Source organism: Cynocephalus volans, chromosome 11 (assembly GCF_027409185.1).
Source record: "Cynocephalus volans isolate mCynVol1 chromosome 11, mCynVol1.pri, whole genome shotgun sequence".
Taxonomy (NCBI): Eukaryota; Metazoa; Chordata; class Mammalia; order Dermoptera; family Cynocephalidae; genus Cynocephalus; species Cynocephalus volans.
Window position 1 is genome coordinate 128,284,764 of NC_084470.1, and position 19,987 is coordinate 128,304,750.

A 19,987-nucleotide genomic window follows, 5' to 3' on the forward strand; every position below is an offset into this window, starting at 1 on the left:
AGACCATGCGAAGAAGAGCTTCAACACCACAGGAAGTGTTCAGCCCTCCCATTCAGTGACTGCTTGAGTGCCAATTATGTGTCAGGCACAGATGAAAAGCGGTTGAAAAGAAGGCATTCTTGAAGGAGGAGGGTCAGTTTCAAATCGATGATTATAACAGAGTAGTAGAGGCTGTGGCGGGGGTTGTGCCGTGCATAGCACTGCAGTATGGAGGAGAGGGCACCTAACTCAGCTCGGGGTGTGGGGCATGAGGGCAGCAGAGGAGGGGTGGCTGAGAGGTGATGGAGGGAGAGACAGCTGGACACCTTGTTAGCTCTCAGGTGGGTGTCATCTGAGACTAAAATTTTCTAAAATTAGTTGGAGCTTTACTTTATATTCAAAATCTTGTGTAAATGATTAAGAGTAAATAATATATCACTTTTGGCATAAGTGTTTACACCTAAACAGAAGATCAGGAATCACTCACTGTCTCTGCTGCAGTGTAACCTGCCTTGACAAGAGGTTGCTGGGTTTACTTTTGTTTGCTCAGAGCCTAAAAACAGTGTCTGACCCATAGTATGTGCTCAGTGAATATTTATGGAATTGTTGAAGAATTGATTAAAGAACCGAGATGGCTTTTTTTTTTTTAAATTTTATTTTGTCGATATACATTGTGGCTGATTATTGCTCCCCGAGATGGCTTTTAAAGAAAAAGAATGGAAATTATATAGGATATTGAGAGTTTAATAATTGTCATAAATTCATTTCTTCTTTAAAAGTATAATAAAATTGTTAAGCAGGAAATTTGTAAAATTTGTGAAAGTGAACCTGCAGAGTTAAAAAGTATAAAAACAAGTTGCTTCCATATCTTGGCTGTTGTGAATAATGCTGCAATGAACACATGATACAGATGTCTTTATAAGGTGGTGATTTCATCTCCTTTGGCTACATACCCAGAAGTGGGATTGCTAGGTTGTATGGTAGTTCAATGGATGAATGGATAAAGAAAATGTGGAATATATACATGTATACACACACGTGCGCGTGCGCACAAAATGACACAATGGAATATTATTCAACCTTAAAAAACAGGAGATGCTGCCATTTGCCACAACATGGGTGGAGCTAGAGGACATTATGCTAAATGGAACAAGCCAGACACAAAGAAAAATGTTGTGTGATCTCACTTATATGTTGAGTATATAAAAAAATCTTTATACATAAGAGCTCAAACAAATACAGACAGAGAATGAAACAGTGGTTACCATGGATGGGGGTGGGGAAGAGGAAGTGGGGTCATACAGGTCAAAGGATACAAAATAGCAGATATGTAGGATGAACAAGTCTAGAGATCTGATGCACAACATAAAGACTAAAGATAAAATGGTATCAGGGGTATTTGTTAAATCAATTTTAGCTGCTTTTGTCACAAAAAAGTAACTGTGAGACGACAGATATGTTAATCTGCTTCACTATAGTAACCATTTTACTGTCTGTATGTGTCCCATATCATGATGTTGTAAACTTCAAATATACAGAATAAAATTTATTTTTTTTTAAAAAGAAGTGACTGAGTAATAATTCTTTTGGAATCTGTCTTGTGGCAGTTATATTCTATCTTGAACTAAGTCTTTATTGTCCTGACTTAATGCTGTCCACTGGATTTTAGGCTTTTGAGGACAAGTACCTCTTTGAATTTCTTGCACTTTGGCAAATTTTGTCTTATCTATGAATGTCAATGATTCCTTGCTAAGTTGTATTCTGTTATTAAAGCAAAATTAGTAAAAGATTGTTCTGTATTACCAATACCTACTGAAGATTTCTTAAATCCCTTAAAAAACTTTGATATAAAGGACTTTGAAAGGCTGTAGATTTTTTTTCATCACAAGAAATGGGTGCTTTGCTGAAAAACTTTTTTTTTTAATAAGACTGACGATAAACCACAAACTGTAACTTAGTACGCAGAATTGGTAAAGATCAGATATAGCCTTTTCCTCTTTCATTTCCTTCTTATTTATCACTTGAATCTGGAAAAAAAAAAAGCACACAACTATCAGCTTAGTACATCTGATAGTCTTCTGCAGATGTATAAGCTTCCAGCAATTAGTCACTTCAAAAATAATTTTGTCTTGGTTTGGTAGCAGAAAGGTACCAGCATAATGGTTTGTTTAGTATGCAAATTTGCCATTCATTAATATTTAGCAGTTTTTAAAAATTTTGTCACCTGGGTAGCTGTAAAATTTAGAAGACTTATTTTGATAAGATTATTTGAAATTAACTTATGAATTTGTTCAGAAACCTTGGTTGAAAGGAAACCCAAATAAGTTCAGATGTGTTTTAATACACTGCAACACCATGTATTCTGAGGGTCTATGTGTTAAAAGTATAGCTGCCCTTAGATAAACTTGCATGGAAGTAGCTCAGAAAGGATTATTTTTTATTTTTATTTTTTTTGTCCTTTTCGTGACCGGCACTCAGCCAGTGAGTGCACCGGCCAGTCCTATATAGGATCCGAACCCGCGGTGGGAGCGTCGCAGCGCTCCCAGCGCCGCACTCTACCAAGTGCGCCACGGGCTCGGCCCTCAGAAAGGATTATTAAATGGCTTTTTTTCTTTTTTCTTTGAGATTCCGGTATATATATATTTTTCAGTATATTTTGGAAGAGGATGCTTGATATTTGGAAAAGGAAGTGTAATATTTGGGGACTTTTTTTTCAAGGTCTTGGTCATTTTTCCTCTTTTATATAAATTAAAATAGCACCTTCTGTTTCATAATCACAAGCAGTTGATAAGGTTAATTTATTTGTTTTTTTAGAAAGTAATGTGTTATCTTTTTTTCATTTTGTCCTTATTACTACAAAGGACTTGAGAACTGTGTTTTGGAATCTTAGTTTTACTGTGAAATGTGTGATTTTGGCAATGAATATCCTGCAGAGTAATCATTGACAATAAAAGGCAGCACAATTTCATCAAGATTATGTGTTGGATGTGTTCACTGTATACAGGTTTAGACATGTTAAAGAAGAAGCAGTAAGCTGAGAATTGTTATGTGCAAAAATACTAGCTTCCGAGTTTTTAATGTTTACTATCGCAATGATGACATTGAGTGTTTACCCTAAAAAGTGGAAATATTAAAATGGGATTCTGTGTGAAAGACAAAATTTTAATTTGTAAATATTTGCCTCATTTTACATTAATAGTTGAAGACATAAATGAATCCACAATGTAATGCTTAACGTGCCATTGTCCTAAATTTGGCCTTTGAGGCTGAAATAGTTGTACAAAATTCATTATAAAGCCCATTATTAAACCCATTTACTTATAGTTTACTCCATTTGGGAGATTACAAAATCCTTTGGTAATTTTTGGCATACTTCCCTCAGGTGTTGTCTAGATTAGCAATGACCGTTTTGTTTGTAGATAGATATGAAAAGAAGAGAGGCCATGGCCTTCATGTCACATTTTCTACCTTAAACCACGTGTCATTGACTACTTCTTATGATATATTCAAAATAGTGGTCCAAATTTTGGAAGTGTTTGAAGTCACTGAACACTCCTGAATTGTCTTCTAAATCATTAAAGTAAGATTAAATTATACTTAGAATGGCTTACAGTTTATATTTTTAAGATATTTTAAGTCTTCAGAAATGTATAATTTATATTGTGTTTAATGTATATGTCAGGTTAAACACAATATAATTTAAATTTACCTTAGAACAATTTTAAATATGACTAGAATTAATCTTTTTAAAAAATAGCTGAATTTAATTTGTTCAAAACAAAAATTATTTATGTATTTCTACTAAGGGACTCACCAGTACTTAGATTCTGAATTATAACTTAATTCAAAGGGTAGATTAGGGGAGAGAGTAGATGGTGGGTGGTTGTGCTTGTTTCCTGGGTTGGAGGAGATGACTAAACTAGAGCTCACTGCTGTCTAAGAGGCATCTTCCTCCCACACAGCTATTTTTAACCAAGAAGGACAGGAGCATTGAATCTTCTGCAACTGAGAGGCCAGAGGTCCCCTTTCTACTTCTGGGATCTGTAACTGGCAATTTGGCCCAAAGGAGGCCTGCTGGTTGCTTGCACTACTTTATGCCACCTGCATGAAGGTGGTGCAAATATCTTCATTTTGGAATTTATATTTTTGCCTTGTTTCACTTTTACTTTTTGGTGTTTTGGTGTTTAATCTTTCGTTCATTAGATAATCTTTAATATTTTAGTTTTTAATTTTACTTTTAATTGTATTTTGCTTTTTTATTATATTATTTTATTTGGTTTTTAAAAGTTTTTGTTCCTCTTCCTGTTCAAAATTTATTGAACAAAATACTCTCTTTTGTTTGGAAATTGTTGTGCTCCTTCTTGTTCTGATATAATTACTGTGCCCTTTGAACCTTTTTTCATTTTCTAATGAAGAGCCAAGGAGAGGTAGTAGAGGAGAGAGAATATTATGAAACGTAGCAGAAACCCTTGGAACGAACACATTCTAATAAAACTAATGCCCTTTGTTTGAGTGTGAATTCGTAATTAAATCTTTGTTTTGAGGTGAACAGAAATAACTTCTTTCTTGCAATTTGTGAATGATGAAAAATTTTAGCAAATTCCTGGCCATCCCAGTAATGAAATTATTTTCATTTATTTGAATTCCTATACAGCTTAATTGATTGAGCGCTAAATTTAATTTAGGTCCAGAAATTATCTTTGAAGAAGATTCTATTATATCATTGGTATAAATCTTTTTTTATAGATAATTTTATAAAGTTTATGATGTTTATATTTTGTCAAACAAATTTAATTTACTTGAGATTGTTCTGTATATTCCTCAGTTCTCAATAGCAGTTTCTCAACTTTATTTATGTCGTGACACAGAGAAAATGACAATATTTGTACGGCGCTTCTGGGCAAATGGACTTCATGTAATGGTAGGAAGTAAATGGCGTGGGGACTCCTAGTGTTCAGGGGGTCATTATGTTCTCACTCTTCTTACCCATTAAAGTGACACAGGCTGGGATGTTCTCTCTGTGATTTCTTTGGTGTGAAGCTGGTTTTCATTCACTGCTTTTGTTCACTACTGTTTTATGCTAGCTGGGATGGCAGAACTCTAGAGTTAAGAGTGCAGATGGAAGAACTTGAGTTGGAGTTCCAGCTTAACTTCTCTGTGCCTCAGTTCCTTTGTCTTTAAAATGAGAACAATTACAACCTGCCTTCTCTTTCTACCGTAAAGCTGTGATGATTTAAGCAAACTTCAGGCACATGCCTTTTATAACACAAGAAGAAATAGATTCTTTTGCTTTATTTATATATATATATATATATATATATAGTATTTGTATATATATTTAACATATAATGGCATAATGTCTTAGTACACCATTGGTGGTGTTTGACTCCAAAGGTAGAAAGGAGAATTGCAAGTTTTATCATTGACAATAATAATTACGGATTATGAGGGGTGTATTACATTTATCCAAGTATTTCTTTCCATGTCAGGCTAAGGCCTAGTATAACCTTTTAATAATAATGAACTCTAATTATGGGTTATGATAAATATACATAACTATTTCATATTCATATATTTTAATGAATTTTTTAAATAAAAGGGATAATGAATAAAATTCAATATTAGTGGCCCATACTTACTGAAAGTCTGGATCTTCATGCCATTTTTCCCCTAAATAACAAAGCTAACTGTTTAATGGAAGAATATTTTAATTGCTGGAAAGACACCTAGGAATAAACAGCCTCCGGCCTTTCAGACTAAAATCCACAAAGTAGCAAGTAAGTATGTTAATTCTGTAAATCACAATTAACCAATCAAAATATTCTTTTCCTCAATCACGTTAGGCTTTGGTTAGGATAATTCCTAGCATTTTTATTGAAGAACTAGTTTGATAGCATTGGTAAAAATGAGATTTTTGGTTTTACTATACATTCGTAATATTCCTGTGGAACCGAACAAAGCCTCATCTTCCTGCCACAATGGAGCAGGCCATTCTGATCATGAGGACCGGTATATGTGGCAGTCTTGTCCAGCCAGTGAGCTTTCAAACTGCTAACAGGGGTCTGCAAATTCTTGTGTTTAAGAGACCCTTATTTACAGATTAAGATCCACATTTAAGTCTCATATTCTAGATCGTCCATGATCTGGGCTCAGATAACTGTTTTATTTCCTTGCCCCACATCAGTCATTACTCAAATGCATCATTTCCCTTCTTTTAAATCAGAAAATAAACACAACTGGTAAAAAAAAAAATTATTACCATTATACATTTATTACCATTATACAAAGGGGCATACAAAGAAAAGTAAGTCTCCTCCCACCTCAGATCCAAAGTCTCTCAGCACCCCTTCCTAGAGGATATGTAGGTAACTGTTTCTTGTACATCCCTTCAGTAGTTTTCAGGGCGTTTGCTAGTGTATTTATATGAATGTCCCCTCGGGCATATATGGATGCATTTCATGCAAACTATTTTCTCTTTGCTTTATTTAATTTGGTTTGCAAATTCTTCTAATCTGCACACAAACCTCTAATTGCAGCATAGTATGTCCAGTGACAGTGCAGAGCTGGTTCAACTTTTCAACTTCTTTCCTGAGATTTTCTGTATATAAGGTAGCTTTTCCATCTTTAGATTAATTTAGACATAAGTAGTGTTTGAAAATACCTGAAGGCTTTTATGTTCACTTTTTCCTAATTTGTTTCATTAATGTTATCAATTCTGTAAAGTGGAAATATTTAAGTTGACTTTTCTCAGGTCTGCCGCCGGCCGACCCGAACAGCCCTAGCCTCGTTCCTTTTGGTGGGCGAGCGAATGGCCCGGATTCCTCTTTCCCTCCTGTCCCTGTTGGAAGGAGACAGGGGAAGAGAGCCGTGAAGAGAGGTGAGCATACCACATGCCCCATCCAGCCCAGTTAAAGGACACTCAGATGCAGCGGGGGTTCTGTCCAGCAGTTCCGTTTATTATCACACAAGCACTTGCTTTTAAAGGCAAATGGGGAAGGGAGGTTTTTTACATAATCCTATCAGCTTAAAGGTCAAGAGAGCATGCATCCTGTCTCAGTGCCTAGCTATTGCAACCACACAGTGTTCATGAGCGCAGAAGCACGTATTTGGCCAATAAGGGCTAAGGCAAGGTACCCGCAGACACCCCCACCCTACTTCCTTCTGGCGCCATCTTAGGCTGCCACGTTAATACGCCCTTGTGGGCCCAGAATGGCACCACTTGTAATGTCACTTAAGGTGGCGTTAGTTTTTAAGGTCCGACAATTCCTCCTTTTTGTTTTAATAAGGCAGCTGGCGGCGGCTAACCTTCCCAGCCTCGCCTCCGTTCCCTCTGGTGGCTGTGCCTGTCTTAGGTTGTTTCCCTCTGGAAATCTTACCCGTCATTGACTATCCAGCCAAGCGGGGGCGGGTGGAGCCTTAGAGATTGGTGTTGATTTCTTGAAGGGCCATATTGACCCAAGGGCTGTCAGGGCTTTTATGAGCCACCTCCTCTACCACCTGGGTGAGCTTTACGAGATAAGTGGTGTTGCACCTTATAAGGGACACAACCTGGCGAATGGCGTAAGGCCCCAAGATGCTAGGGGGCCCGCCAGGGAGGACAGCAGGGTGGTGAGCCAGGGGGAACCTGAAAGCCAGCTTTGGAACCAATTACTCTTGGCTTTTCGCTCTTTTTTTTGCGCTTTTCTAGCCCTTCTCTAAGCTTAGCTAGGGAATCCTTGACCACTCCAGAGTAGTCGGCATAGAAGCAGCACTCTTCTTTGAGGGCAGCACTTAATCCTCCTTGCTGTAAGAACAACATGTCTAGTCCACGTCGATTCTGTAAAACAACTTCAAAAAATGTTAGCTATTTTTTAAAATGTGATACAGACACCTCCAAGCGGCCAAGATCTATGTCCACTGCCTTCCTAAGGGAAGCTACCTGTTGATGTGCCAAGGCTATTCCGGCGGTCCCGGTACCCGCTCCAATAACTCCCAAGAGGGAGCTGATGGCCACTGCAGCTGCCCCTGCGGCCCGCTTGTTTCGGGTCCGCTTGTTTTGGGTCCACTTATTTCGGGTTTTGGGGTGGTGAGATTTGCCACAGTGCTGCAAAAGGGTTTGTTGGTATCTACGCAGGAACCTTTGCCAAGGACCCACGGGAAGGTGAGTCCAGGGTTGGTGGCATTGGGCAATGCTACTGCTTGATTTATCTCTGTCTGCACATGGCACTCTTCTTTAAAGAAGGTGCAGAACTTGATAAACAAGTTTTGGGGGAGCACAGCCTTACAGAGCATTTTCCACTCTTGGGTCGTGCAGGGTTGGTGCGCTAAGCCCTGGAGGATGGTTTCTGCACATGGGGAATTGGGCCCATCCTCTGTGACAGCCTTTTTCAGCTCATTAAGGTCATGTGCTTCCCAAGGGTACCAAGTGGCCGGCCTATTTCCACTGGGGGCTTTGTCAAATTTGGACCTACAGTCCTTTTTCCAATGTAATCCTTTTTTACATGGGGGGGGCAAGGTGTGGTAGGGTTTTTTTGCCTTTAGCCTTGAGACATTGGCTTTTAAAATGGCCTTGTCTTCCGCAACCAAAACATTGTCCCTTGAAGGGTGAGAAAGTATTGTTTCCTGAGGGGATCAGGGCGGTAAACACCTTGAAGCCTTCGGTTAAGTTTTGTGTCTGAGCCTGCAAGGCTGAGGATAAAGTCCTGGCCTGGCAACAGCCTTTTTTAGTTCTTTTACAACATTGACTGGATAGGCCTGGCTGCGGACGGCTGGGAGCGAGCCATGACAGGAAAAACCTGCGGCTCTGCCAGGGATGTTTTTAAAGGTGGGCTAGCCTCCTCCACTTCTTCAGGTGCCGCTTTCTCTCCTTTGGCTAAACTTTGGCGGTGTGACAGGGTAGGGGCATAGGTATCACTCAGTGGCTCAGGGCCTTGCATTGGCAGCTTTGTTTCCTTTTTTCTCTCCTCATCGAACTGCGCCCAATCCCTTTCTGCCCCTTCCTGATGCTCGGGACGGAAGCAAAGCTTTAGGGCAGATGGTTGAGTAGAACCCTAAGGGGGGGTCTAGCCCAAGACTAATCTCGTTCTTTCTGGCAGCCAGGGTCTGAACCTGGTCCCAAGTCTCATACGAGAAGTTGGACGAAGGTGCCCAAGGGGCTACCTGCACCACATCACGCCAGCCATTGGTGGCTGTGGAGTCAGATATTTCTAGGCCTCTGCTTTTTAACATGTACTTTAGAGCCTTGCAGGCTGGCCCATCACTCTCTCCACACACGCCTCCCATGTTGCCCTGTGAGGAAGGGACAAAGGGAGCAACAGGGCAGAGAAGTGCAGGGACTTCCCCCTGTTATGGGACTCACCCTGACACGCAGGCGGGTTACTTCACGGCGACTACCACGGTTGTGGGGGCCACTCCGCTGGTTGATCACCCTTCGTCGACCTTCTTTCAGGACCGAGCAGCCTGGGGCCTCACTCGCTCGCCTTTCACCTATGAGTTTTAAAAAACGCCTCACACGGGGCACCACTCTGTCCGGTCTGCTGCCGGCCGACCCGAACAGCCCTGGCCTCATTCCTTTTGGTGGGCGAGCGAACGGCCCGGATTCCTCTTTCCCTCCTTTCCCCTTTGGAAGGAGACGGGGGAAGAGAGCCGTGAAGAGAGGTGAGCACAGCCGCCGGCCCCAAAAACAGCCCAGTTAAAGGACACTCAGACGCGGCGGGGGTTCTGTTGAGCAGTTCCGTTTATTATCACACAAGCACTTGCTTTTAAAGGCAAATGGGGAAGGGAGGTTTTTTACATAATCCTATCAGCTTAAAGGTCAAGGGCATGCATCCTGTCTCAATGCCTAGCTATTGCAACCTTACAGTGTTCACGAGTGCAGAAGCACGTATTTGGCCAATAAGGGCTAAGGCAAGGTACCCACAGACACCCCCACCCTACTTCCTTCCGGAGCCGTCTTAGGCTGCCACGTTAATAAGCCCTTGTGGGCCCATAATGGCACCGCTTGTAATGTCAGTTAAGGTGGCGTTAGTTTTTAAGGCCCGACAGACTTTAATAAATAGAAAAATTTCATTTGCTTATCTCTTAGTTAGTTTCTTTTCACCGTGGCATATGTATACATTGTAAAGACCTTTCTTCCCTAAAATCACACTTTGAAAATATTATTCTTTCACTAGTAGTATTTTCATTGATAGTATTCCTTCATTAAAGGTGTTAGATTATTATGTAATTTGGAAAATCTGGGTTCAAATTCCATTTGCATTACCTACTGTCTGTGTAAATCTGTCAAGCTCTTTTACCTGCCCGTAATCCTGCCGACTGGGCCAGTTGTCGAGCTAGGGCTGGGTCTGGTGATCACAGACCCCTCAAGCCCATTCACAGACTGGGTCACAAACCCTTCACATGCTAGGCTGGGTCCCCAGACCCCTCACATGCCAGGCTTGGTCACCGGACCCCTCACACACAGGTCTATGAGCTAGGTAACTGGCAAAAAGGCTTTTGGAGCTGTAGGTTTGAGAGCACGGTTGCATATGGTGACCGCCCGAGGCAGTAGACCCAGCCACGTGGTGGCACCACCCATGTGCACTAACTCCACCACACAAAACTTGCTTACAAAGAATGCGCCACACCACCCCCAACCATACCTAAGGCGAGGGGGCCTGATTTAATTATTCTATTTTCCCAACAAAATCTCTGCAAATTACTTACCCTTTTTGTGTCTCTTTCCTCATCTATCATATGGGTTTAATAAACATATCCATTTCACATTATCAAGTAAGAAAATGTATGTGAAAAAGTTGCAAATTGTAAAATACTATGCAAATGTTATAAAAATTTAAAATCAATTCACCATCTAATAGGTAAGGTTTTCCTCAACATTTATCTAGAATAAACCAAAAATAGTATTTGTACATAAAATTTTCTTTATTTTCAAATTGTGTACAATTATTTATTTTTTATGTTAATAGCCTATAAAACTCTTAATGCTTCTCTCTCTCTTTTCCCATGTGCTTTGGAAGTCTTTTTGTAAGACGGTTGGTGTTATATACTATGTTTAATTTTTTAATAATGCCAGTTCACTTCTGCATTTGTGACCACAGCATGTTATTTATTTTTTTCTTTTATGAGTTTTTTTTTTAATTTTAACATTTACTTGTACACATTTGTTGGGTATAGCATGTCATTTCAATACATCATATACTGCATATTGATTCGTTATACATCATAGCTGCATGTTATTTTTGTCAAGAAAACCATTATTCAGTTCTTAAAATAAGATTTATAAAAGCATGATTTCTGCCCTGAAGAGACATAAGTCTACTGATTCTGTTTAGACTTCTCAGTATTGCTCAGTTAGCTTCTAACATCTCTTTGTTTTGCCTTCTTGTCTGTTTTCCTCCATTTTTCTTTTAGACCTTCCACCTGGCATTTGTGTCATCTCTCAGTGCCATTTTTCTTCCCCTGTTTGCAGTGGAGGCCCTGTTGTAGTGATCGCCTCTTCTTTTTCCCAATCGAGTTACCTTCACATTCTCTCGCATTTCTTCCGTTTCTGGAACCTGTCTTTAATAACCAGTTAGTTAGTTTCCTGTATACTCAAAGTATTCTGTTAAACTTTAAATCTCTGTGGCACGTGTTTGTTTGTTAAATTGCATGTTTGTGTGTTCATTTATTTGTCAATCCCTCCAAATGTATAAAGCCACTCTTGATGGCTAAAAGGAATGTAGAGATGATAACGGCCCCAGCCACCAAAGGAGTTTACAATCCACTCCAGTGGGAAAGAAATATGTATAGTGCTTATTAAATTTAGGTTTTGGATTCTTTCCAAGCCCCTTCTGTAACTGCTACTCTTAGTAGAAGATTGAGTGCTTGAGAATCCAGTACAGTTGACCCTTGAAGACCGTGGGATTGAACTGCATGGGTCCACTTATATGTGGATTTTTTCAGTTAATTTATTGGAAATTTTTCAGTTAGATATGTCATGAATGCATGACATACTTAATCAAGCAGTTTAGTAGCCTACCTAATAGTAGGCTATTAGGAGTTAAGAAGTTAAGTTTGAGGGGAGTCAAAATTTGTGTGGATTTTCGACTTGGGGGGGATTGGTGCCCCTAATCACCATGTTGTTGAATGGTCAACTGTAATTATTACCAGATCAAATAAAGTTTTAATTCAGTTTTTAATTTATGGAAGTGCCCTGTTTTTTTTAATATGGTTCCCGAATGTGACCACTTCTAATTTGAAGATTCACTTATTGATAAAGAGGTGATTAAGAAGAGTTATTCTGAATCAGTCAATAAAAATATTGGATCACAGCTAGTCTTTGGTCTTGGTTTTACTAAGCTTTCTTTTTCGGTATAATTTTTGAGAATTTCTTCAGCTTGTTAAAAAATTGCTCCTTCAACTTTTTTTTTTTTTTTTAAATTAATGGCTGGGTGAACTCAGCATCAAGTTGATAGCGATAGCCATTATTTCCTGATGGCTTAGTTTTCCTGTCAGTTTTGGAACATTTTAGTAGGAATCCTACATTGAAGAGGTGGGGTACTGAATTGCTACTCATTTAATGTTCAATTAATTAATGCCAGTGAAGTAATATCTAGTAATGAAGTAATTCCAGTTTTGGGGTTTAATCATGACCAGAAGCAGGGGGCACTCGGCTAGCTCCGTTTCCATGGTCTGTGTTTTAGCATCAAGTTGTCTTGCTGCTGATACGACTCAGACACAGGTGTGATGATTCAACATCTCTCTTATCCCTGGGTTACTACATGCATGCAAAAGATAGTTCTGTTCTATCTTTTGCATGCGTGTCCCAGTTCTTAGATCTGGGATTATGTTTGTGTTGGTACTCAGTGTCTTCCTCAAATAAATTGTAAATTTTTTAAAAGCAAGAAATAATGTCACATATATCTTTGAATTCCTATTATGCCTAGTATGGTGCTTTGTTTAGTAGGCATTTAAACATATGCTAATAAATGATGATAGTGCTTATTTATATTTTATAGAATAGCTGTAAATTCTTTTGATGGCAGGTGCCAAGTATCACATTCATCTTATTCATATAAAAGTGTGAAAGGTAGTTTTATAGGAAACTTACATTTTAAGTACTTTAGGTCTCATTCATGTGGTGCATATTGATCAAATTTTTTATTCTCTATTTGGCCAAGTTATAACTATTTCTTCTTCATTTGTTTATTCAGTTTTTTAAAAATGGAAATTCTTATTAGTTTAAGCTCATTTTTTCCCCTGTCTTTATATATTTCTTCGTACATTCCCCCTTTACTCATTTTCTTCTCATTTTTAAATGTCTGATTTTTTCTCTTTTCATTGTTTTTTTGCATCCTGTACCATTATATATATATTTTTGTTTTGCAATATATTGTTCATAAGCGTGTACTACTACTAGCAATATTTTGGAATGTATGTTTAGAAAGTATTTTTCACATGAATTATTTATTTGTTCCTCACCAATCTTGTGATATGATGGACACTAATGTTCCTGTTTTACACTTGAGGAAATTGAAGTACAGAAAAATGAAGTCGCCATACTTCAACCAAGGTTTTAACTCTAAAACCTACTCTTTTTCCAGCACACCTTGGTTTTATATCAGATAAGTAGAGTAAATTAAGAAATTTGCCCCAAATTATAGAATCAAGTCAATGATTTCTTTAGGTAGAAAGAACTTTTTCCTTGCTCGGATAAACTGGAACTTAGAGTAGTCACATATTGTCAGTACGTATGTCTGTGTATGTCTATGTACACGCGTGAGTGTAAATGCCTTTATGTTTTAGAGGAAAAGGTCTAGGTCCATTGTAAAAATTAAAATAAAAGAAGAAAACATGAAGAGACTAAAAATCATCCTGAATTTCATCACCCAGAGAATATCAGGGTTAATATTTTGCTGAACATTCCATTATAGATCTCTGTATGAATATATGTCCATTGATATTATGCAGTTTTTCGTAAACAGGTTTACTGTCCATAGTATCCTATAATCTGTCTTCCTGTGTCTGAAAATAGAGATCTGCTTTATCAAATTTAATAGCTGCCTAGAACTTCATCATATGAACCTACTGTACATACTTCTCACTGCACTTGTATTATTATCTGCTTTGATTAAATTGTTAGTGTCAATTTTGGGCTTTTGATACATATTGACAGATTGTCTTCTAAAAAGGATACTCATATTTAAGTCTGCATAGTAATTTATAGATCGAAAGGGCTTTTACACACATCTTAAGTTAATTTTGAGTTTCTCAGCAGCTATGTTAGATTCAAGAGCTATCCCTATTTTACTGATGAACATAAAGCTCACCTAAGGTTCCAGAGCTATGAAGTGGAAGAGCTGGGACCAAAAATTGGGTTTCTAAGTGAAGTTTAGTGGGTTACCAAGTAGTTTTAGTTTTTAGTTTTTTGGTTTTTTTTCCTGGAAGGTGTGTAGTTTATGCCCATTTTATTTACTCTGTTCTCCATAGAGGATCATGGGACTGAAAATTTCAATTCTTAATATAGTGAGATTATACAGATATTATTATTTTTTGTGGCTGACTGGTATGGGGATCCGAACTCTTGATCTTGGTGCTACAACGTGGCGCTCTAACCAACTGAGCCAACCGGCCAGACTGTATATAGATATTAATGTTGTGAACTTCCTAGCTTTTAAATATTTGAAACTGAAAAATTTTTGTGAGTAGTAAATCTTTGGTAAAGACATAAATATGTTTTTGTGTTACTGTTACTTGTCTATAATTATCTTAAATTGTCAATTTGATAATTAGGTTCAAATGATTATGTAAAAATTTGGTTAAAGATTATATATTGACACTCTCACGTTGGGCTTATTCTACTATAGATATTAATATTCTAACATTAGAATCTACTTTAATTCATGTTAATAGTTTAAATCTTTTAAGATGATTATCTTCCCTATTAATATATATGAGGGTACTTCAAAAAAAAAAGTTCATGGAAACATTTTTATTATCTTTCAGTTCTATTTTTCCACAAACTTTTTCAGTACTCTTGTACAAATAATGATGGCATTATTGTAATCACCTTGTGTACTTATTTGGGTACTATATCCTTGGTCGGGTTGAGTTGGAAGTGTTGATCTTTGGAGTATGTGCTTGAATTCTATTGGTTTTTCTATCTTGGGGTATGTCAGAAGTAGTACTTCAGTGAAAAGACTTTTTGGCAGGGGACATTATTTTTTACCAGCCAGTGGTGTTTGATTTTGATTTGAAAGAGGCTAGCTTTATCAACACATATGCTAATGATTTACTTGCCTTATCCTTTTTGTTTGTAGCCTTGAGAAATTCCGGAAAATAGAGTCTTTTTGTTAGGGAGAAAATACAGTCTTTATATGGAAAACTATGAGTGCTTTTCTTATTAAAACACAGAAGCGCTTTATCTTTCGATCTGCTGGGTTTACTAATCAACATAGGTATCAGCTTCGCTTTTCATTCCTTCTCTCCAAAATTATGGGGCAGACCTTTGGAAATCATAAAGGCAAGTGAATGGGACAAACACTTATCTGTTTTGCAGATGTGCTTTATAAATGTGGTTTTTTCTTCAGCTGCTCCTCCATGCTATTGCTATACTGGACTTTGAATCTAAGAGAACTTATTTCTAGTGCTACCTGAACCAATAACTCGTTATATAACCTCGTGTAAATCATTTTCCCTTTCTTGGCTCAAGTTCCTTTGGTTAAAGAAAAGCTATCGACTTTCTTAAAGCTCTTTGCAGTTTAAACATTCTATCATATTCTTGTTTTAGTTCTTCAACTAGACTATCAGCTCATCAAAGCAAGGATTTCATCTTACTTTTGTTGTTCTCACAGTATATTACATAGCACATTGTAGATGATAATCAAAATTTGTCAACAACCTTAATTCTCAGATCTCAACTTTCCAAGAATCAGTCTTCCCATGCAGGGATGTCCTGGTCATAGTTCCCTATTTCCAATCCTCTGTCTTTGAAGTCATTCAAATAAAAACTAAAGACTTCCAGGGACCTATATGGCCCTATATGATCTGACTCGAATCCCCTTTATACATTTCTAACCTCACCCTCTACCACTCTTTCCCCTTGCTCCTTCAACTATAGCCACACTGGCTTTGTTGTCCCTGGAACAGATTAAGTATGTTTCTTCAAGTGTTTGCACTTTTCATTTACTCTTCCTCAAATAACTCTTCCCCAAGATATCTGCACTACTAATTTCTTTACATTCTTAAGTTTTTGGTCATTCTCAATGAGAGCCACTTTGATCAACTTGTTAGAATTAAAACTGCATGCCCCTTTCTCTGGCACTCATAATTAGGTTATGTTCTCAGTCCTGAACTAAACGCAAGTTCAGGGCTATAGTTGTTGCTTTGCCTCACATGGATTTGTCACCTCTCTTCCTCTCAGTGACGGAGATGCAAAGGGTTACTAAAAGCCCATTTCCTCTGAGCAGTGAGACACCCTGAAGGGGTTAATTTCCCAGAACCCTCAAGAGAGAGACATTCCTCCTTTAGGAAATTAACACTGAGCTGGGGTTCTGTCTCAGTATTTATTCTCCAGGCCAGAAAGTTACAGAAAAAGAACATAGGTGGAGTTATGTTTAAGTATAGTTTAACAATAGAAGCTGGTAACATCAGTGAAATAACAAGTGACATTCCATAATGCAATTTGCAAAAGGTTAAGTTGATCCACCAACAAAAGCTTGTTCTTAGCAAACATTTTCTTCCCCTACAGCAATTTCCTCAGTATTTTTACATAACAATAAAGCAACTTTCTTAACATATCAATCAGTAGGTTAACCTGCTCTCAAGGACATCTGTCCTTGAGAGCCAGCAACTTTGCTGTGTTACAATTCTGTATCCACAACAGAGACTTTAGCCTGGGGAAAGTTTCCTGTCTTTTGCAAACTTGACATTTCTATATGTAATTTTAAAAAGTTAGGTTATACCTGAAACAATAGGGCTTTGGAAACTAGGCCCTGTGAAATACATCTGCTTTTGTAAGTGTTAGTATACTCTACATATAGTGATTGGCTTTGATGATATAAAATTAAATTTGATAGTACAAAATTTCCCTAAGGTAATTAAATGGAACTATTAACAATATTTTAGCACAAAACATATTCTATTTTAGAAGTAAACATTCTCTTTCTCAGAAATTGGTAGAAGCATTTTTGAGACTCAATTGTGTTCTATTAGAATGAATTCATGTGCTTTTTCTTTTTCTTTTTATTCTGCATATCTTTTTTTGGTGAAGTGTCTGGATCTTTTCCTATGTTTTCTTTTTTGAGTAGTTTTCTTCCTGAGTTTTGAGAGTTCTTTAATATATCTAGGATATAATAACTTCTTTGGATTTGCAAATTTTTCTCATAGTCTATGTCTTGTCTTTTCATTCTCTTAATTAACAATGTCTTTCAGAAGAGTTCTTAGTTTTAATCAGTTTATCAGTTTTGTTTTCACTTTCATCTAGTTGCCTTTTGATTTCTTCTTTGATCAATGGGTTATTTAGAAGTGTGTTATTTAGGTTCCAGAAATTGGGGGATTTTCTAATGATCTTTGTTTTATATTTTGATAATATAATTCCAGAGAATATTTGTTGTATGATTTAAATCCTTTTAATCTATTGGGACTTAACTTTATTGCCAAGATTTATTTATGTCCTCTTAAATGCCTCAGGTACACTTGTTTTTGTTGTAGGGCATAGTTAAATTATTTGGAAACAGTTGAAAATTTGAAGCTGCTTTTAAGCTTTATTAGTTGAGACCAGAGCCACCTTCAGTCTAATGCTGATTTTGCTCAGCTGCACTGGAATTACCTTCTGAGTACTGTACCTGATACACTGGTTATTATGAGGTTTTTCCACCCTAGGTGGTGTGAACATCAGCTATTCTTGGTCCTGGGATGTTTCCCTTTTTCTTTCAGGAGGCTGATTCTCCAGCCTCCGGTGGTTCCCTCACATGCATGCACTGAACAGCACCCCACTGAAGACTTGGGGGACTTGGAGTGGGATGGTGGGGAACCCTCTCTGCAACGCTCCAGAGCTCTATTTCTGTGCAGCTTCTTCTTCTGGAGTAATCTTCTCTGTCGACTCTAGTTCCAACCTCCCAACCTCCACAATCCATCTTCTCATCCCAGGTAGACCACCCAGTTCTTTCTGGGTTTTTTCCTCCTTGTGCAACATCCTGAAAACTTCAGATGATAAGTTCGAGCAATTGTAAGTCTTACCTTATTTGTTTTCTTCTCTGCCAGGGATCACTGTCCTGTACTAACTGATGTCTGAAAATTGTTTCATGTATTTTTTTGGATTTTTTGTTGTTAAAGAAGGAGGGTAAATCCAGTCTGTTACTTTCTTTTGTCTAGAAGCAGATGTCCTGTTTATTGATTGTGAAAGTGCTGCTGTAAGATTTTATACCTATGATTAGAGGAAAAGATATGGTAATCACATGGATGGGGTAAATAATTTTTGGAAATATAGTTACCATGGTAGTTCTGAGGATCTTCTGTCATCTTTCTGCCAAAAAAGTGATTCTGTATCAGCATCTCCCATTTTGTATGTTTTGCAGTTAACAATCCAAGTCTTCTGTGAGAAACTGATCCGGATTAGATCATGTGTTTGGCTTATTCAGCTCTGGCCTGGAGTCAGACTCACCAAGTATAGATGTAGCAATTTAAACCCCACCCTGAGTATAGGCTGCAGCTCCCAGGAAAGAAGGAATTGTGACCTGGGCTGCCACTCCCCGTGTGGATTTTATGTTGATACTTTTTGGGTTTGAAAGAAAAAATATATGTCCAAATGTGAAAAATAGCACCTTAAACTCAAAATTCAGCATTGTGTCAGAATAATTTGTCATGAGATCTTCTTCTTCAATTGTTATTAGTTACTCCTCTTTTCCTTTTATATCACAATAGGCACTCATGCATGCTAATTAATAGTGGATCAGCAACAGAGAGGAGACAAATTATAATAAACAGGCATCAGAGAAATTAGTGTAAAATCAGTTGAAAGGGAATGTACATAGAGAAAATAAATTACAGGAAATTAAGAGGTAGTCACATCCTGCTGGAAGAAAATGAACTAGGTTATCTGCTTTCCAAGGAAGATCCATACATTATCCCTTTCCTTTCTAATGCAATTTCAGCATAATAATGGGAATTTAATCTGTAGACCTGAGCAATGCATTATTTTCTAAGAGACTAGGTGATTGGAAACACAGTTCCTTAAACTTAAGGGAGATGTGTAACTGAACTAAAGCAGAAAGCCAGACCTTTTTTTTTTTTTTGGTCGAAGCACAATTCTAAATACTTATTTTTTAAATTTACCAATTTTTACCTAATTTGAATCTTGAAGCTTCCCAGCCTTTAACGAATTAGATTCTTGCTATTTCTGTGAATGTCTTTCTTGTGTAGCTAAGGAAAGGCCTGAGAATTACTAAGGATCATTGCTGCATTCTCATTGTAATGATTAAGTAGGAGAACCTCTCGTAATACTTACTAGATAGAGGCAAACAAGTTTAATAGAGAATGCAAAAAATCTCCTTTTTTTGAGGGAGTTTTGTCATGTCTCTCAAGAGGAATGTTTCTAGATGGTTGTTCACAGGTTTATAAAAAGCGCTGCTATTCAGTGTTTGTTAGTATGTGTTTGGAGCTGTCGATTGATAGATTGAAAAATCAGGTTCCTGGGGCATACTTTAGATTGCATTAAGAGGTGGGAGTGAAATCTACATTTTTGAAGAAGTTTCCCAGATGATTGTTATGCATCTGAAAGTTTGAAGCCATTGTCTAAAGGAATAGGGCCATGATGGTGTGTAGATCCAACCAACCACTTGGGGGGGGGGGAGATGGCTGTCCCAATGTTGTATGGGAGATATTGCTGGCATATTTATATGCTGCCTTATGTAAATGGTTGTAGTAGAGGAACAGTGTCTCTAAAAGGTCCTGTGTATGCAGTTGGAACCACTGGGATAGGGTAGGGGATGGGCAAGTGCTGGTGGTGGCTGACAGGATGAAGGACAATTTGGACTGAGAATAGACCTTTGCA

At 37.8% G+C, this 19,987-nt stretch overlaps 1 protein-coding gene across 5 annotated transcripts in view; it reads left to right on the forward strand.

The window, feature by feature from the left end:
* DENND1B (DENN domain containing 1B) overlaps nt 1–19,987 on the forward strand; it is a 256,636-nt gene that overhangs the window by 40,164 nt on the left and 196,485 nt on the right. Inside the window, exon 1 of one of the 5 annotated variants that reach the window (XM_063114159.1) lies at nt 18,091–18,163. The exons of the other annotated variants lie outside the window; for them this stretch is intronic. Within the exon in view, the coding sequence (XP_062970229.1) occupies nt 18,145–18,163 (19 nt within the window). The 5' untranslated portion in view covers nt 18,091–18,144. Of the gene's footprint in view, nt 1–18,090; nt 18,164–19,987 lie in introns of those variants that run through there. 5 annotated transcript variants of the gene reach the window in all.